Source organism: Trematomus bernacchii, unplaced genomic scaffold (genome assembly GCF_902827165.1).
Source record: "Trematomus bernacchii unplaced genomic scaffold, fTreBer1.1, whole genome shotgun sequence".
In the NCBI taxonomy this organism is placed as follows: domain Eukaryota; kingdom Metazoa; phylum Chordata; class Actinopteri; order Perciformes; family Nototheniidae; genus Trematomus; species Trematomus bernacchii.
This window is the reverse complement of record NW_022987313.1, coordinates 3,222,930-3,240,346: the sequence shown is the minus strand read 5'-3', so window position 1 is coordinate 3,240,346 and position 17,417 is coordinate 3,222,930. Positions and strand designations below refer to the sequence as shown.

The 17,417-nt window shown below is 41.2% G+C and overlaps 2 protein-coding genes across 5 annotated transcripts in view; both read left to right on the top strand.

Annotated features, from left to right (window-relative positions):
• Positions 1–340: 340 nt before the first annotated feature.
• Positions 341–5,636, top strand: LOC117493364 (obg-like ATPase 1). Its single transcript, XM_034143919.1, has 11 exons — positions 341–441; positions 759–856; positions 974–1,117; positions 1,219–1,346; positions 2,313–2,488; positions 2,588–2,668; positions 3,054–3,151; positions 3,261–3,404; positions 3,697–3,793; positions 4,146–4,268; positions 4,391–5,636. Exons 2-11 carry the CDS (start codon positions 759–761, stop codon positions 4,493–4,495), a joined length of 1,194 nt encoding a protein of 397 aa, XP_033999810.1. The 5' UTR covers positions 341–441; the 3' UTR covers positions 4,496–5,636.
• A 1,406-nt stretch (positions 5,637–7,042) lies between these two features.
• The window catches only part of LOC117492542 (transcription factor Sp3-like), a 14,139-nt gene continuing 3,764 nt past the window's right edge, over positions 7,043–17,417 (top strand). Inside the window, exons 1-8 of one of the 4 annotated variants that reach the window (XM_034142882.1) lie at positions 7,043–7,206; positions 7,488–7,585; positions 8,190–8,420; positions 8,510–9,085; positions 11,068–11,262; positions 11,949–12,150; positions 13,924–14,113; positions 16,102–16,298. In XM_034142882.1, coding sequence (XP_033998773.1) covers positions 7,517–7,585; positions 8,190–8,420; positions 8,510–9,085; positions 11,068–11,262; positions 11,949–12,150; positions 13,924–14,113; positions 16,102–16,298 — 1,660 coding nt within the window. In that variant the 5' untranslated portion in view covers positions 7,043–7,206; positions 7,488–7,516. The other 3 variants (XM_034143107.1, XM_034143048.1, XM_034142967.1) reach the window with 3 other exon arrangements.

Genomic DNA, 17,417 nt, shown 5'->3' with positions numbered 1-17,417 from the left:
TTGTATCATAAGGCTACATTTCAATCTGTATACTTTTTTTTATTTTTTATTTATCCATTCACAGTACAGACTGCTATAGGCCTATTTATAGGGTTGTGTCAGGGCTCTGGGTTGTGTGCATCTTCTTGAACGCATGCTGTAAAACTTGTAGCCGTAAAGTAAACTGCAACGAAATACATTTCCGTTTAAGTTCTCTTAATATCCTAGAACAGTAGAATTGAGACAACACAGATATATTAATTACAAAATAAATACAAATCGAATATCAAATAATATAAAAAAGTTTCTTTATTTAGTTAAGCGTCCCGACCAATCACAGGCCCCTCCTGTCAAAACACTTCCGGTTTGCTCTCCGACTTGCCTTTCCACCGGAGCGGCTGGTGTGAGCAGATACCAGAGGAGCGAACACCACGTATAAAATAGGCTAAAAAAGACATAACGGTACTAAAATAACAATGTATACCTAATTAGCTTCCAGACTACTTGTGATGACTGTAAAAGGCAGACATTAGTGTGTGTTCAGTCACATATTTTGGCTAACAGGTAGCTAGGAGCGGTTAACAGCTAGCTAACGTTAGCATGCTGTGTTTGAATGAGCTGCTTTAACACGTTTTCAGTGGAGCTAGTTCTACAGGATGGAGCTGCCAAGTGCCCAGAGCTGACTTTAAATAAGACTGGGGTGTTATTACAAAACAATCGTGGCTTTTTTTGAATATTTTGACATGAGATCATCATGTAACTTGTTGTAACTTTTGCAGATGCCCCCCAAAAAGCCAGAAGCACCCAAACAGCCTCCAATTATCGGACGGTTCGGAACCTCTCTGAAAATTGGAATTGTGGGATTACCCAATGTTGGGTATGTACTAACATGTTATTATAATCAATGTGGATGTTAGCTAAGCGTGTGTGTGTAGTGAGACTGAATGAACAAAGGTTGCACTGCTTTTGACACTCTCCTGTCTGTCATCCTCAGGAAGTCCACCTTTTTCAACGTGCTGACCAAAAGCCTGGCTGCTGCAGAGAACTTTCCTTTCTGCACAATCGACCCAAATGAGAGCAGGGTGCCTGTTCCAGATGAGCGCTATGACTTCCTCTGCCAGTACCACAAACCACTTAGGTGTGTGTTCTGTCCTGACAGCTGGTTGAATTGTGTCCAGCGTCCATGGATTTCTGTCTGACTGATGATCCCTCCTTGTCTCGCTGTTTTGTCTTTTTTAGCAAGGTTCCAGCTTTTCTCAACGTTACGGACATTGCTGGTCTGGTGAAGGGAGCTCACGAAGGACAGGGACTTGGAAACGCCTTCCTCTCCCACATCGGTGCCTGTGATGGCATCTTCCACATGACTCGTGAGTTTTCAATCCAGGTTTCCACCCTTCTTCGCTGATAGCCCTGTCGGATGAACTAAACCTGATGTTATTTAATCTTTTAACTATATCAAAGTTGATACTGCTATAACATTATTCGTGAAAATGAACTGACAATGTTTACATCAGTCAAATGTGCATTTGTAGTACTCCTCACAGTTTCAGAAATTAGATTTTTTAACTGTTCACTCAATTATTTTAGCTAACAGTTATGACTTCTGAGCTCACTTGTTTTACTACTTGTATGCATCTACTTGTCAAGTTTCTCATTTGCCACACACTTGTTACAGCAGACTCAACATTTTTCTATTTTGTAATTAACTTGTGATTTAATTATGATATGTCATTATTAGTTATTAGTTAGTTTAGATTCTCTATTATCATTCCCTTGCAACTGCAGAGGTACACCCTGCAGTAGAACTCCCCCTGGTTGGGAATCAGTGGTCAATATGACTGCCTGCAGCTGCTGTGTAGTTTCAACTGAGTAGAGTGGACAGGTGTTAGGAGGACAAGTTAAGATCTACTGCTACTCCTCTTAAAGGGGAACGAGACTCATTTTAGAAATGCACTAATGTTATGTCTGTGGTCAAGACAAGAGTATATAGACAGTACCTGAATATATATTCGGTTCTATAGCAGGGTATCTAACGTTATCACTGGGTATCAAACTATTGATTCTTATATAAATAAATTACAATAAATGATCCCAAACATTCTTTCATTGAACATTGAGCTGGAGTTAAAAGACAGATATAAATAACTAACTTTAAAAATCCCTGTTTCGTGTGCAGCTTGTCAATGCATTGATGATTGATTAGAAAAAACAAAACATTGTGTATCCCTGTTTTAGAATATGTTATTTATCAATGGTCTGATATGGCTTGACTAAGGTATTACATGGTGTGACAAAGTTGTGAAAATGTGTCAAATTCTGACTTCCTCTTTTAGGTGCGTTTGATGATGAGGATATTATCCACGTGGAAGGTAACGTTGACCCAGTGAGGGACATCGAGATCATCCACGAGGAGCTGCGACTAAAGGACGTGGAAATGATCGCTCCGGTTCTCGACAAGCTGGAGAAAACTGCTGTCAGAGGAAATGACAAAAAACTCAAACCTGAATATGTACGTAGTGTTAGTGCTATCCTTCTGTTGTCCTGTCTGTATTTGTGTCACTATGCATCACTGGGGGATATAGCAGATAATATAATCTTCTCGCTTCAGGATATCATGTTGAAGGTGAAGAACTGGGTAGAGGAGGAAAAGAAACACATCAGGTTTTACCCCGAGTGGAACGAGAAGGAGGTAAGGATCTGTGTGTTTGTATTATTCCATAACAGTTTATTTTTTCTCTTTTTTTGTTGCGTCGCTATTTGTTCTTCTAACTCAATATTTCTGCACATTTGCAGGTCAAGAGCATGCTACACTAATATTCTTGGTATTATGTTATTTTTTAGAATTAGATCCCAGTAGTGGTTAAAATTCATTGAAAAAAGACATTTCATATTTTCCAATATCGACAACATTTTGGTTCATCCATTGTTGTCAACATTTAGCCTTATAAAAACTACATTTTCACTGCAGACAAAACCGTTATCTCTCCTAAGTGTCACCTGAGAAAATAGGTAAACTACGTTTTTGAGAACCAAACTTTTTCATGATTTGTGCCCTTTTTAATTTCTCTCCATAGATTGATGTGTTGAACAAATATCTGTTCCTGACATCCAAGCCCATGATCTACCTGGTTAACCTCTCAGAGAAGGATTACATCAGAAAGAAGAACAAGTGGTAGGTTTGCTTTCACTTACCCAGTGTGATTATCCCATACACTGTTTTAGTATTCAGCTATTGTTGAACATTCAGAATAAAACCTCACCCTGCCGTCTGTTTTTCTCAGGCTGGTGAAAATCAAGGAGTGGGTAGACGCTCATGACCCCGGCGCGTTGGTCATCCCTGTGAGTGGAGCTCTGGAGTGTAAACTGCAGGATATGGAGTCTGACGAGGAGAGGAACAAGTACTGCGAGGAATTGAAGACGCAGAGGTGAGACAGGAACTCAGTGTAGCAACAATATCATAAATATAGTTTTTTTTTTAAATGGTTTAACTGCCACTAATGTGTGGTCATTAATATAAATTACTATCATTATTAATCTGTTATTTTATAAAATGTCAGAATGGTAAAAAAAAATCCACCAAAACGCTATTCTAAATGTCACTAAATAATGTATCTGCAATAGAAAAGTCTCACACCTTTTTATCCTTATGTTTAAAGCGTCAATATGACTATTTAGCAAAAGGTAAACTGCTTCATCATTGCTCCTCTGTGCCTCTAGTGTCATGACCAAAATAATCAAGACGGGCTACGCAGCGCTGCAGCTGGAGTACTTCTTCACAGCGGGACCAGATGAGGTGCGAGCGTGGACCATCAGGGTACGTGCTGCCATATAAAAGAATGTGTCTTTTAAAGTTTGTCATTTTAATGTGACCTCCAAATGAAATGTTTATTCCGAAGTCCCCTTTAGTGTTGTTTGAAAGGGTCATTTATTTACATTTGATTTCTTTAAGCAGAATAAATATTCTGGATTTTGTCCAAAAAAAATCACTCTTGTATATATTTTGGTCTTTAGTGGCCACCTTCAAAGGCTCCAGTGATATTTTCTCTTTTGTCGCCTTCATATCATGTATATAGACATATTTGTCTCCAATGTTTGATAAGGTAGCAGCATCTTGTTATATTTTCTGTTATGTTTTTAAAATGTTCTTTTGTGTTTTGCTCCAACAGAAAGGGACCAAGGCTCCTCAAGCTGCCGGAAAGATCCACACTGACTTTGAGAAAGGCTTCATCATGGCGGAGGTGATGAAGTACATTGACTTCAAAGAGGAAGGCAGTGAAGTTGCAGCTAAGGTGTGTGTGTTTTAAAAAAGATGTGCCTGAACTCACGCACTGTTGGAGTTCTGCCAATATCAGCATTGACTCTCTGAGGAAACATCCTTGACTATAATTCAAATGTGTCCTCTCTTTCACAGTCTGCTGGAAAATACCGGCAACTGGGCAGGACCTACACGGTGGAGGACGGCGACATTATCTTCTTCAAATTCAACACACCCAGTGCACCTAAGAAGAAACCATGAGCAAACACAAACACCAGAGGGAGAGCTCAGAGCACGGTTCAGTCTGACCCCAAAGAGCCACGCTGTCTGATGGGTTTCATTCTTTACTTGAATTCAGAGGATCAACTCAGGACCTCCAATAATTTGTAGTAATATTTGGAGAACATTTTCAAACTACAATGATTTATAATTGAACTGAAAAATACAGAATTCAATGCTTTTACTTTTGGATAATTTAAGCCACACTTCTCAAAGACTCTTATTTTGAAATGTATCTTTAAGAACACATTTTATTCATTAGAGCAATAACAGTGTGTCCTACTGTTATTACCTTCATAATAAACATGCTGATTAATTGGCAAAAACTCTCATATCATAACCATAATCATGATAAACACTTTTTTACAAACATATGTGCTTTATCTATAAAGCACATATGAAGCTTCTTAATTTTTAAAAGAAATGTTTCAACTGTGTACTGATAAGGATAACGTACAACACGTGTTGTTAGCCAAAGATACCTATTCTGGATTAAGTAAAGGCCATCAGGAATGAGTTTTGGAAATGTTTCCCTAGAATTTAAGAGACATTAATTATTTCCTCAGTTGCTTATGCTTTTCACAATAAAGTCATAATTATGCTTAGATGATTATCCCAATATGCTGAAATATACACAGGTTGTAATGCTTTTGACCGGTGCTTTGACTATAACAGAGAATGAAAGCCATCACCCAGTGTTGCTCTTCAGGACAGTACTGTATTGTATTCTGAGGGGAGTAGTATTGTTATTTTGGAAAAAGCAAAGCAGGCATCCCTGACAGAGTGGGATGGGACACCTGAATGGAGACTGATGTTATACTCACTGCTTTTATTATTGACTTTGGTTTGGGGTAGTTAAAATGTACTCCACGCTGTGTTAAAGCTTTAATGTAAATCAGCTACAAGTTTGCTTTGTGGATCACCTGGACTTTACAGCTTCATAATGCCTCTTTTTTCACTTCACTGCCTCCTCAGTGTGGATGTCTTTATTTTCAAGAGCACCATACAATTATAAACATCTTGTGGACGATAACAAAATAATATGAACATCAGGAAGCCAGGATAAAATAAATCCCATCTTCATCAAAATGCATGTGTCAATAAAAATGAGACAAACCTGCCATTGCGTTGTGAATTTCAGTTTTTGTCCTGATGTTAGAGACTTAAGCTACAACAAAAGGGAATGGGCCATAGCAACGAACATGTCATGCCAGCTAAAATGTGGCAATTGAAAAATGTACAGCCATGTTTACAGGGTTCTCTGACCTCTCACCTCAATATATCTGAATGAAAATGGATTGGGTGGAAAATAAATGACCCAAAAACTATGTTGTATGAATTACTACTATACTAACTTGCCCATAGTGCCTCACTGAAAATGATGCTTACAAAAAGTACATGTCATGATTTTCAATAGCTTCCATTCACTCCCACTGCAGTGTTTTTTATTTAAAACTCTTTGATGTGTTCAATGGTTTCCATGTCATGTGACCCGTTCACTGCATTAAGGAAGCATTGTTTTACTACACTGGATAAGTAGGACACATCTTGTGACTTACACATTTCACACTCTAGGTCAAGTTGCATTTTGACTTTTGGTTTCTGTTACCTCTGTGTGCCAAGCAACACCAGAATCAGAAACAGGTTTATTGATTCTGATTCTGGTCCACACCAATCCACTCTTATGGTCAACATCTATCCTTAATCAAAATAGTATCGTTCATGTTATTTAATTTGTGTAGTTGTTTTTCCGTTTCATGTATCACTCCATCACTTTTATACTCTGCTTCTTTGACTACTGAGATGCTGTAACAACAACGTTGTTATGTGGATATTGGCCCAAAGTGATCTGTGATTATGTGCGATAGCTCAGTATAATATATATGTTACAACTTAGCCTAGGGCCTTAACCCTAGCTCACTGTGTATAATAATGAAGGGAATGGCTAAGAAATAACACAAATAGCTTTGTGAGAATTGAAATGTTCATTTGGATAATAATTTCACAATTTGAACACGAACTCGACTTTTGTAAGCAGCTACACGTTTTCTTAAGTCTGTAATAACGTTTTAAAGAACTTCCTTGTGGTAGTAATGGACACCAACTGGATCTACAGTAAACATAAAACTTGAGAAACTAACTCTCGCGCCTCGTCTTTCGCATGTTTATGTGTTTTGGCGAAGAGAGCGCGCACTGAATTAAAACAACGCCGGCGGTTTAAAATATATAACTTATTTAAACATTAAAAAAGGAAAATAAATTGTTTTATTTCGAATTAAACGGCGCTTTTTAAACAGGATCTCTGTTGGGAATTCTTCAACTGCATTCCATCTCGTCTCAGCTCAACAACAAACAGGAAACACACGTACTACGAAAAACCGATTGACATCCCTCTTAGCCAATGGCGTTCGCCAAACCTCTTGCTCAGCCAATCACATAAGAGAAGAAGGGCGGGACGTCCTGTAATGTGATGCAAATTCGACGGTCAAGCCTGTTAGTCCCACCTTTTTGTGTTTCCCGCACCGTCAATCAAAATAGAAAAAAATCGACCCGAATTCACCGATCAACACTAGCCCGCCTTTGATAAAATAATCATGTTTGGAGTTTAGTTTTCAGATAATCCTCCCGGTTACTACCACTCACGCTATGCCTGGTACGTAAACCATTAGCGCAGCGAAGCGTGCAACTAATCGGTGAGTTTGTGCAACAGCGAAGCAAGCTGCGTCTTTTTATCTTTTGCTCTGCTGCTAACAAGCTAGATATGGTTAGCTAACCGAGCTAGCTGGCTAGCCACGGAGTTGACAAAGTAAACAGTCAATCTAGGCCGATACCGCCACACAATCTTGGTTGCAAAGTTGCATTTCGCACTCAGCTCCTTTTGGACTGGAGAGTGGGGATGTTTTGCGGGCTTTTCTGGCAGGCAGGAGTTGAAGATTACAGAGTTTTGCTGAGTTTCCCCCTCTCTCTCTGCTAGCGCCAGAGCAGCCTCTGAAACAAGGAGAAATGGCGTCCGCGGACGTGGACAGCAGTCAAAGCGAGTTTCTGCAGCCCGGCGGCGCCACGGAAACACAGGTATCCGACATTTTCTAGCCCGTCTTTCTCGCTCGCTTTCGATTGCTGGTTGTGTTTTTGTGAGCATGAAGTTCACACGTTTTACAATTTTGATGGCATGGGGTGAAAGCCGTACACTTCCTGTGTTCCCCTCAATAACGGCCACCCACTTTACCCCTGTAAAACCCGCCCATAGTGGGTAGGACACTGGAGTCAGTCACTTGGACTCGTTGGAAGATAGCCGGTGTACCTTTGGCTCTGAAGATGCCTTGGTGTTTTAATATTGTAGGGATATCGTCCTTAATCAAAACTGTAGCGTTCAATTGTGCTGTAACAGCCACCCATCCCCCACTCTCTGCTCTCGACCATTTCTGAGCCTGTTATCTTCACTCTGTGTTGCTTGTGGCTGTTGCATCGTTTGCATCAGCACAAATCCTACATGATCCCCCCTCCTTATGATTTACTGTCTTTTGGTGTAGCAGCACAATCTCTGAATCCATAGCTGATTTCAGGACAAAAACCAGGCTGGTTCTGTGTTCCTGTGATCTAATCAAAAGCTGAGATGAGTCCTCTTGTTGAAGTGTGATCTGTCCTTGTTAATCTTGAGTGTTGATTTCAATCCCAGACGACAGATATGTCAGCCATTCAGTTGACGGGCTCAGACCGATGGGAAGTGTTAACTCCGGTCTCATCTGGGAAGGAAGACCAGGGAATCCTTCACATTCAAAACTCGGGAATTGTCACGTCCAATGGACAGTATGTACTTCCTCTTGGGAGTCTCCAAAACCAGCCCATTTATGTTACAGCATCTGGGAATGATGGTTCAGCCAATGGAGTGTCAGGCATCCAGTATCAGGTAAAAAACATTAAAAAAAACAAAAACACAACAAAGATACAGTCTGTTCAGGCGATGATCTTGTTTTAAACCACCGCTCCTTCTTCCAGGTAATCCCCCAAATCCAAAATGCAGATGGGACATTGTCAGGATTCACACATGGATTGGATGATGGCACGGGGCAGATCCAGCTCATTCACGATGGTGGTCAAGGCAGCATTGGGATCAGCTGTGCCACGACGACGACCTCTGACCTCTTGACGCAGGCCGGGCAGGTCCAGTCCATCCAAGGGGTCTCACTAGGGGGGTCCACGTACACCGGCTCCATGGGGCTGCCGGGCAACATAACGTTCGTCCCCATAAACAGTGTGGACCTGGAGTCTCTAGGACTGACCGGAGCGCATACGGTCCCCATCGCAACTGGGGTAACGGCTGAAGGTCAGCTGATCATGGGCGGCCAGACGCTGGACAATCAGGGTCAGGACGTTAAGCAGTCGATGGTGACTGTGAGCGGCGACCACCACCAACTCTACGTGCCAACCACCACCTCCTCCTCCAACACCTCCCATCTCCCGGAGACCATCGACGGCACCGGGGTCCTGACCCAAGCCACCGCCGTGTCTGCAGGCGTGTCCGACCCATCACAGGAGAACTACAACTCCCAGAACCACATGCAGCAAATCCAGGTCAGAGTGTGACTTTAACTTGATGTCATGTGTTCGTGTGTCAGGAAGGCCCCGTGACAAATCTGATTGGTCAGCAGTTATTTAAGTCAACAGTGTTGATTAGTCATTTTTTTGTTTAGATAGTTCCCAGTTTAAATCAATCTTAACATAAAAAAAATGTTGGCTATTTGGAGTTTAAAAAAAAAAATACAGTAGTTTAGTTTATTGAAAAAAGGTTTATTTTTTATTTAGTTTCAGACAATAATACAGTACAATATATCTTTCAGTCACATTCAAATTTTCTGTTTTTCCAGCTGTATCAATACAGTGTCATTTTTGTCATGGTAACAGGAGTAGGGTTGCAAAATTCCAGGAATTTTCAAAGATGGAAACTTTCCATGGGAATTTATGGGAATAAACTGGAATTTATGTGAATAAACGGGAATAAACTGGGAATTTTCTAAATTGAAGGTTGGCTCTTCATAGGGAACTTAAATATAGTTGGGGGAAGTATATTTTAGCATAATCTTGACTAAAACAAACAGATGCCATTCAAGTACACTTGAATATCCATGCCATTCCTCAATCACATCTACATAGCACACTGCTTACTGCATGGCTATTGAGACCACACCCCCTACAGGCACTGTGCATTCCTCCATCACATGCACAGATGATTTCTAGAAGACTGTACCACACTTTTTATGTTTTTTTTAATTGTATAATTTTGCATGGATGTTTTCTTATGACAAAACAAAATGTTTATATTTATGCTTGGATATGATACAATTCGATTACATTACCCTCAATTCCCAGTTAGTTCCCATACATTCTCATTATTCCCATGGAAGGTTTCCAATATGGAATATGTGACCTGCTCTATCGAAATCAGTCGCATTGACCCGAAGACACATTTTGAGTTGTATACACTGTTGGAAAGAGGAGATTCCTAGCTTTCTAATGATATCAGGATTGTTGTTGTACTCCAAATATTAAGCAAAATATGTCACATTATATAATGACTGTCACAGAGTCATCATTTTGAGAAAAAGGCCTTCAAAGTTTCCTCTTCTCTGGAATCCATCGATCTGATTGATTATTAGCGGAGCAAATGTCAAAGTAGTACGGAGGAAACATATTTTCGTTTGGATTACTGGTCTGGGAGAAGCTCACGAGTGTGTGTATTTTTGCGTTTGTGTGTATTGTGTTTGTTTCCTGGGGAAAACACTGACGAGAAACACCGGCTGTTGTTATGCCTGCTGTGACGTTAAGTTACTCCGTTCTCCGCTTGTAATTATGCCGTCACAAGCTTCAAAGTTGCATTTATCATCTGAATTTGCAGAAACAAGTTTAATATTCTGAAAGCCAAGACTTTGTTTATTTGAAATCAGATGAAAACAAACTGTAACGGACCCTGCCGTGTTATCTATGATTACTATACGCCTTACATTCATAATTTCAGCCGGAGGGAGGGGGAGCAGCGCTGCGGAAGAGCAGGGTGCGAGTGAGGGGTGCCTGTCATCTTCCCTTTACAAGCTTCAAAAATGTATTTATCGTGTGATTTTGGAAATAAAAGTCTCATATTCTGAAAGCCAAGACTTTGTTTATTTAAAATCAAACAAAACACCCGAACCCCTGTTACTGGCCAGGAATCTTTTTAGTCAAGTACACTAAGCCGCCTCCTTCTACGAATGGTTTGTTTTATTTGTTGCCCTTGCACATGTTTTTATACTGCATAATTACATTTGTACAGACTGCACTTCTTTGATCAGTTGCAGCTTGTGAAAGCAATGCTGTTGTGAAAGTGTTCGAAGCTTCCCTCCCACGGTGTCAACAACCACAGAGGAATTCTCAGCTTGTTTGAAAAACTGTAGCTTGCAATTTATTAAAAATGTCAGGGATAAAAATGCATTGTACTGTTGAACCAGGACTTAGCAGATAGAAACATGACATTAGTGCTGCTTTCTCATCCTTTGTGCGTATTTATTCTCATGATTCTGCAGGTCTCATCGTCTCACGCCACCACTATGTCGCAGCCCATCCTGCACCTGTCTGGGGACGGGCAGGGGGCTCAGGGTCAGGACCTGAATGCAGGAGGACAGACTCTGCAGAGCGTGCAGCTGGTGAACCCCGGGACCTTCCTCATCCAGGCGCAGACCGTCTCCGCCACGGGGCAGATCCAGTGGCAGACCTTCCAGGTGACCAACAGGAGTTTCTACATGTTCTTAAAGCAAGACTGTCACAATATTCGATTTTCACTACATGATTTAATAGCAAAATAATTCATGAAAAACCAATATGTCGCAAACTATGGAAAGTTCGGAGAGAAAACCTATTGTTATCGGTTAAATTCAACTTTTGTTAATTGTGAGTTAAACTCATGATGCAAGGGAAGGAAGGGGAGAAAGGGTCTGTAATTGAAGCTGAGCTTAACAGTACTTTTATTCTACTTTAGTGTTTATTCTTTTCACTTTCTAATGGCTGTTTTTATATGTTTTTGAATATCATTTTATAATGTGTTTCTTTTGCACCATGTCTTATGCTTTAAATATTTTTTGTAAATCACTTTCCTTATTGTTAAAATGTGCAATATATATGTTTTTACCTTGCCTTTTTAAAATATAAAACTGCCCACTAATTGAGAGAAAATGCAACGACATGAAGTAAAAAAAACAAAAAAGTACTCGAGGCCCACGCAAAATGATTAACAAACTATAAATATTTCCGTTATTTTAATATAATGGCTATTGTCAATACCAAACCTTCTATTTATAAAGCAACACAATGAACTATTCATTTTTCCCCTGGACTTACTTAAATGATCAAAAGTTGTGTTTTGACTGTGAACATGTCAGATCACTAACCTGCCCTGCTCCTCTCTCAGGTTCAGGGGGTGCAGTCTCTCCAGGGCCTCCAGCTGCCCCAGGGCCAGGCTCAGGCCCAGCAGCTGACCCTGGCCCCGGTCCACAACCTCTCTCTGGGCCAGGGGGGCCAGGTCAGCCTGCCCAACCTGCAGACCGTCACGGTCAACTCCATCACACAGAGCGGAGTTCAGTACTCACAGGGGGAGGACAACAGTCCAGCTGGTACGGCACACCCACACATCATCAACAAACTCACACATAATTAGTCATTTTAATTATGAAAATCCTAAATCAGAATGCAAAACTCTTAGGGTTGAGCATATTTCAGACTAGTGGAACATCCAAAATACACATCTTAGTGCTTATTTTACTACACTTGTCGATTTGCATATTTAAAAATGCAACTTGTAATACGTAACAAACGTCTGAATGTTTGTTATAAGCTGGGAAACTTTCATGTTTATCTATCTACCTATTGACCTGTAGAGTCCCCCCCTAAATCACACTAATGGCGCATTTCCACTACACGGCCTCGCTCGGTATGGCTTCGTTAGGACTGGCTCACTTTATGGCGCATTTCCATTACAGTTTAGGAACTGGGGTAGTATCTATAGTAACGCAGTGTAGGCGGAGCCGTGACGTCATCTTCAATGAGCACCCCAGAAAAACAACACAGCCGTTAGCTGTTAGCACTCAGAGCTCACAGCTCCTCATATCTGTTCAGAAACTAGACAAAAGTTAAACAAGTACAAACCACAGACTGCCTGTGTCATGGCGAGTACAGTCGCTGGTTTATTTATGTCTGTATAGGTCGTTGTTGTGAGTGTGGACGGTCGGAGCATATATTGCGTTAGCTTAGCCAATCTCCATTTAGAAAACACGCATTTTAAAAGGTTTTTCGCCTGCCGTCTGTCTGCAGACTTGTCAAAGCATTAATTCATGGTTTTTACTAACCGGTATCAGTATGTTGTTACTTCGGCATCATTTTGAAACGTGTATTACAATTAAATCACGGTCAAATATGTCCATCTTGTTGTAGTTGTAGCCCCCTTGCCAGCGATTCTCTCTCTAGTTTAGCATACTCAGCCCGACTCAGCCTCGTTGTCTCTGGCCCTAGACCCACGATTTTATGAGGCCAGAAAAACTGTGAATTAGGACCCGCTAGCCGGTACTAGGCCAAGTGGAAACGCAACCAAAGACGGGCCGCTGACGTCACAGCCCTCTTAAACGGGGCTCCGCGCTGCAGTGGAAATGCGCCATAAGAGACCCTTAGTCTACACGTTGTCTATTCACCACTGTTGATTTCCCTAAATTCACTAGATAATGCCTCATCTGCATGTTGCACCGTAGAACAGATGTTTGTTTTTTCTCACTTTAGTTTTTATTATATAAAAACATTACAACAGCTGTGCACGTACATAACAACCCATACAAAATAAACAATGCAATACAGCTATAGATACAAATACAGAGATAATATAAAATAAAATAAAAATGCAGTCAGGAGTCACACTCTGATTTGACCATTTGTCAGAACAGTTCCTCTTACCCAATCAGTCAGTATTCCTTGTCGCTGGTTTGAATCATAAACATTGACCATTTCTCTTCATATTGTGTTTCTTGCAGTCTCAGTCGATATGTCATTTTTTCCATTATATGAATCTCCTCCACGATCTCCATCTATTGTTCCACAGTAGGAGGCTCCACCCTGCATCATTTCCTAGTTGGGGCTTTCTTGCCAGCTATCAACAGTATTTGTACAAGATATCTATCTACGTAGTGAACATTTCCCTCTGTAGAGTTGCCCAGGTAGAGGGCCGTGTCCTCCATAGCAACCTCATATCTCAGTATCTTTTGCAAAACCTTGTGTACCGATTCCCAGAAGTTAAGTATTTGTTGGCATTAGAACAGATGTTTTAATGTCAGTAATCATCTTGGAGGTTTCATTAAGTTATCTTTTGATTTCAAATCTTAAAACCTTTCCCTTTGGTTCAGGTATCCACATAAAGGAGGAGCCGGACTCTGAGGAGTGGCAGCTGAGCGGAGACTCCACGCTGAACCCGAGCGATCTGAACAACCTGCGCGCTCAGCTGGGGGACGAGGACATGGGGGGGGATGGGGGGGAGGGCAAGAGGCTCCGCAGAGTGGCCTGCACCTGCCCCAACTGCAAGGAGTCCGGGGGAAGGTGTGAGAAAACACACACATACACACAGAGACAGACAGACAGACAGACAGACAGACAGACAGACAGACAGACAGACAGAGACACACACACACACACACACACACACACAGACATTACAGATACCAGGAGGAGTAGGCGTTGAGCTCATCTTTGTTCATAATAAAAAAACAATCAATTCAGGAGAAACTAAATGACGCCCTTAACGTTTATTAAACACCATAATCAAAGTAATACAATCACAACAACCCTTTATGCAGGTTTATTCAGTGACAGACAATTTTGATACAACAATAAAAACGTATTTAGAGGCGCCTGTGATGCACACACGTGGTTCATTGCAGAGGCTCTGGAAGTGATGTAAATCCAGATTTGCTTATAAAACAAATTCATGAAAATAGTTTGGGCAGGGCTCGACATTATAAATGGCCCGCTGGCCCGGAAGCACTATTTAGACACCCCGGGCCAGCATAACGTACTTTCCACTTGCCCGCTCGGGCCACTCTATTGCTTAAAAAAACAAAATGGTCCTGTGGTATTGGTATTTTGACTATCAATTTTGTTAAATTGTTTTGTTTATTAATGCTACAACATAGCGTTTCGTGAGGCGGTTGTCGTTGTTGGGTGAAAAGCAAAGAGCTGTTTGCTGCAGAGCGCATCGCGAGCAGGCTCCCTACAGACTTTCTCGCCACCTAACCATTCGCCAAAATGTTTTTAATACCAGCGCCAAGCACCGGGCAAAAAACAATCTTCAAATAAAAGAATGTCACCGGAAGAGTTAAAGGAGAGTGACAGGAGAAGAAGTTTCAGCCACACTGGCTTGATCGATGGAGTTGGCTTCAATATGATGCCAACATAAACAAGGTCTTTTGTCGGCTCTGTACATCAATGCTGACAAGTAAGTGAAGAGTAGAAAATATAAAGGTATTGGCTTTAGGGAAATGTCCCAGCAGTTTAGGAGAATGAAGGTTCTAATCTAGGCTATTACAACTCCTAATGACAGGAAGGCAGAACGCACATTATACAAATAATAATATACTCTTAATAATGATAATAGCAGACATTTTTTAACAATGACCACAATATAATTATTTTTAATAAACCAAATATGAACAATTGAGGAAAATTAGGAAGAACTGATGATTCAAATGTTGTAGTTTGTGCATAAATTACTATTGCAACAAATGTGTTAATTTTCTTCATTATTAGTCGATTTTATTAGACGAATGCTCTTGGGCCAGTGGTTACAAAGGTGGGGCCAGTGATAATAAAAGTGTTACCCTTAATGTCTACCCCTGTTTGGGTAATGCTTAGTGAGCACAGTGATGTAGGGTTAGCATTATTTGATTATACAGCTTTTTCTTTTTTGTTTCTTTTAATCCTTTTTTAAGTAAGAAAGTAAAAACATTCAAACACATTTTACATTTTTTTAAATAGTTGCTGAAAACACGTGACTGTAGAATATATAGTGCTGAATCTTTGAGTTTTTTCGGCATTTCCATGTTCAGGTTTTTTTGGGCAGGTCTTACATGAAGACTTGTTGATGCACTGAAGCCCCTCTTAACATAACCCCTCCCCTAACTCTATAAAGACAGGAGGTCAGAGCTTCAATGGTTCTCTCACTCAATCGCGAGTTGCGACACTTACTTACCGAAACCAGCGATGTATCGGCCATCTGGAATGCCGGGACTAATCCAGTTGTGTCCCTGCATTGGTTGCCTGTTAAAAAGACTCAAGTTTCAGAGTAGAGGACACCGTTTTTCTTTCGATTTTGAAAACTAATTTTATACATATGTCCATATTTAATTGATTTGATCTTGGCAGGGTGTTTTAAAACACATTATTCTGTGGTGTGACGTCCAGAACAAATGTATTTCTGCTTTACACAACTTTCAGCTCTTTGTTAAATTGCGTATTCCCAGCCTAGGATTATTTGTCCCCCACAGTCTGTGTGTTTTCTAACCATTACACATCCTTCCTGCCTTTCACAGAGGGTCGGGCATGGGGAAGAAGAAGCAGCATATCTGCCACATCGTGGGCTGCGGGAAGGTTTACGGGAAGACGTCTCATCTCCGAGCTCACCTGCGCTGGCACAGCGGAGAGAGACCCTTCGTCTGCAACTGGATGTTCTGTGGGAAGAGGTTCACCCGGAGCGACGAGCTGCAGAGACACCGGAGGACACACACAGGTGAGAGGACATGCTTTTCATATCAAATCACAACACCGTTTTAGGTTTGAAGCTCGTTATAAGTTGTAAATGAGTGACATGCATAGTTCCTCCAGTGTCATACCAGCATGCAAGACCTCAGTTGACCCCTCGCTGGGCCTAAGGTGTTTTTTTTCAAATGTGTTCTTAAGATGTTTACTCAACTGAATTAATAAAGCTGTGTGCGCATGTTGTATTAAACACTACTGAGGTTGGGTGAGTGATATAGCAAGACAAACAGAGGGAGGAAAGAGAGAGAGTGTAATGTTGAACATTTGGAAAATTATGATTTTGATACCAACCCCACAGCAAATGATCTCATGTTCACAAAGGTTAGTGTACAGCTGGTTGGTGGAGAGGCAGAAAGGGTGAGAGATGGAGTTTAACTCAGACAAACATGTGTGTAGTTTGTTTGCTGGTGAATAAATGTTACAACTCCTAATTTAACTAAAAGGATTCAGCCTAGCCCCAAAGCTAGCAGCAACAACAAAGGCTCAAGCTTAAGGTGGGCTGAGATTTAAGGTGGAATAGCTATTGTGTGACAAGCTGCCTCTCTGAGTTCAAGCGGCAGCATCAGCCTGTTATCTCTGCTATAAAGTTGGTCAGTATAACATGAAGGTCTATTGGATATTTACTAGCTTTTGGTGCCAGCCTTAAATGGCCTGGTCTAATAGCACTTGGTAATCCTGTTTATCAGTTAGGGTTAAAAGATGTGTGATAACCACTAAATTAGGGCTGGGCAATGTATGGATATTACATCCAGTGTTTCCCACAGATCTGAAATATACTTGTGGTAGCCGATAACGGGTGGGGGGGGGGTGCGCTAGTGGAGCACGCTCATGAACTGTTCGCCGGAGCCTCGCAGCGGAGTTACTGCGGAGCGCATAAAGCAGATCCTCCACACGATAGCGGAGCGAACAGGTACAGGAGGGGCAGTTCATCGATCGCGGATGGCGTCGTGCTCGCGGACGGATAAAAAAAGATTTGCTAAATATACTTTGGCGGACGTTAATATACCTGGGCGCCCAAGTAAAATCTATGTGTGGGAAACACTGACATCAGTACTGTGATATAAAGCTATATCATGGTTTGTTTGCATTA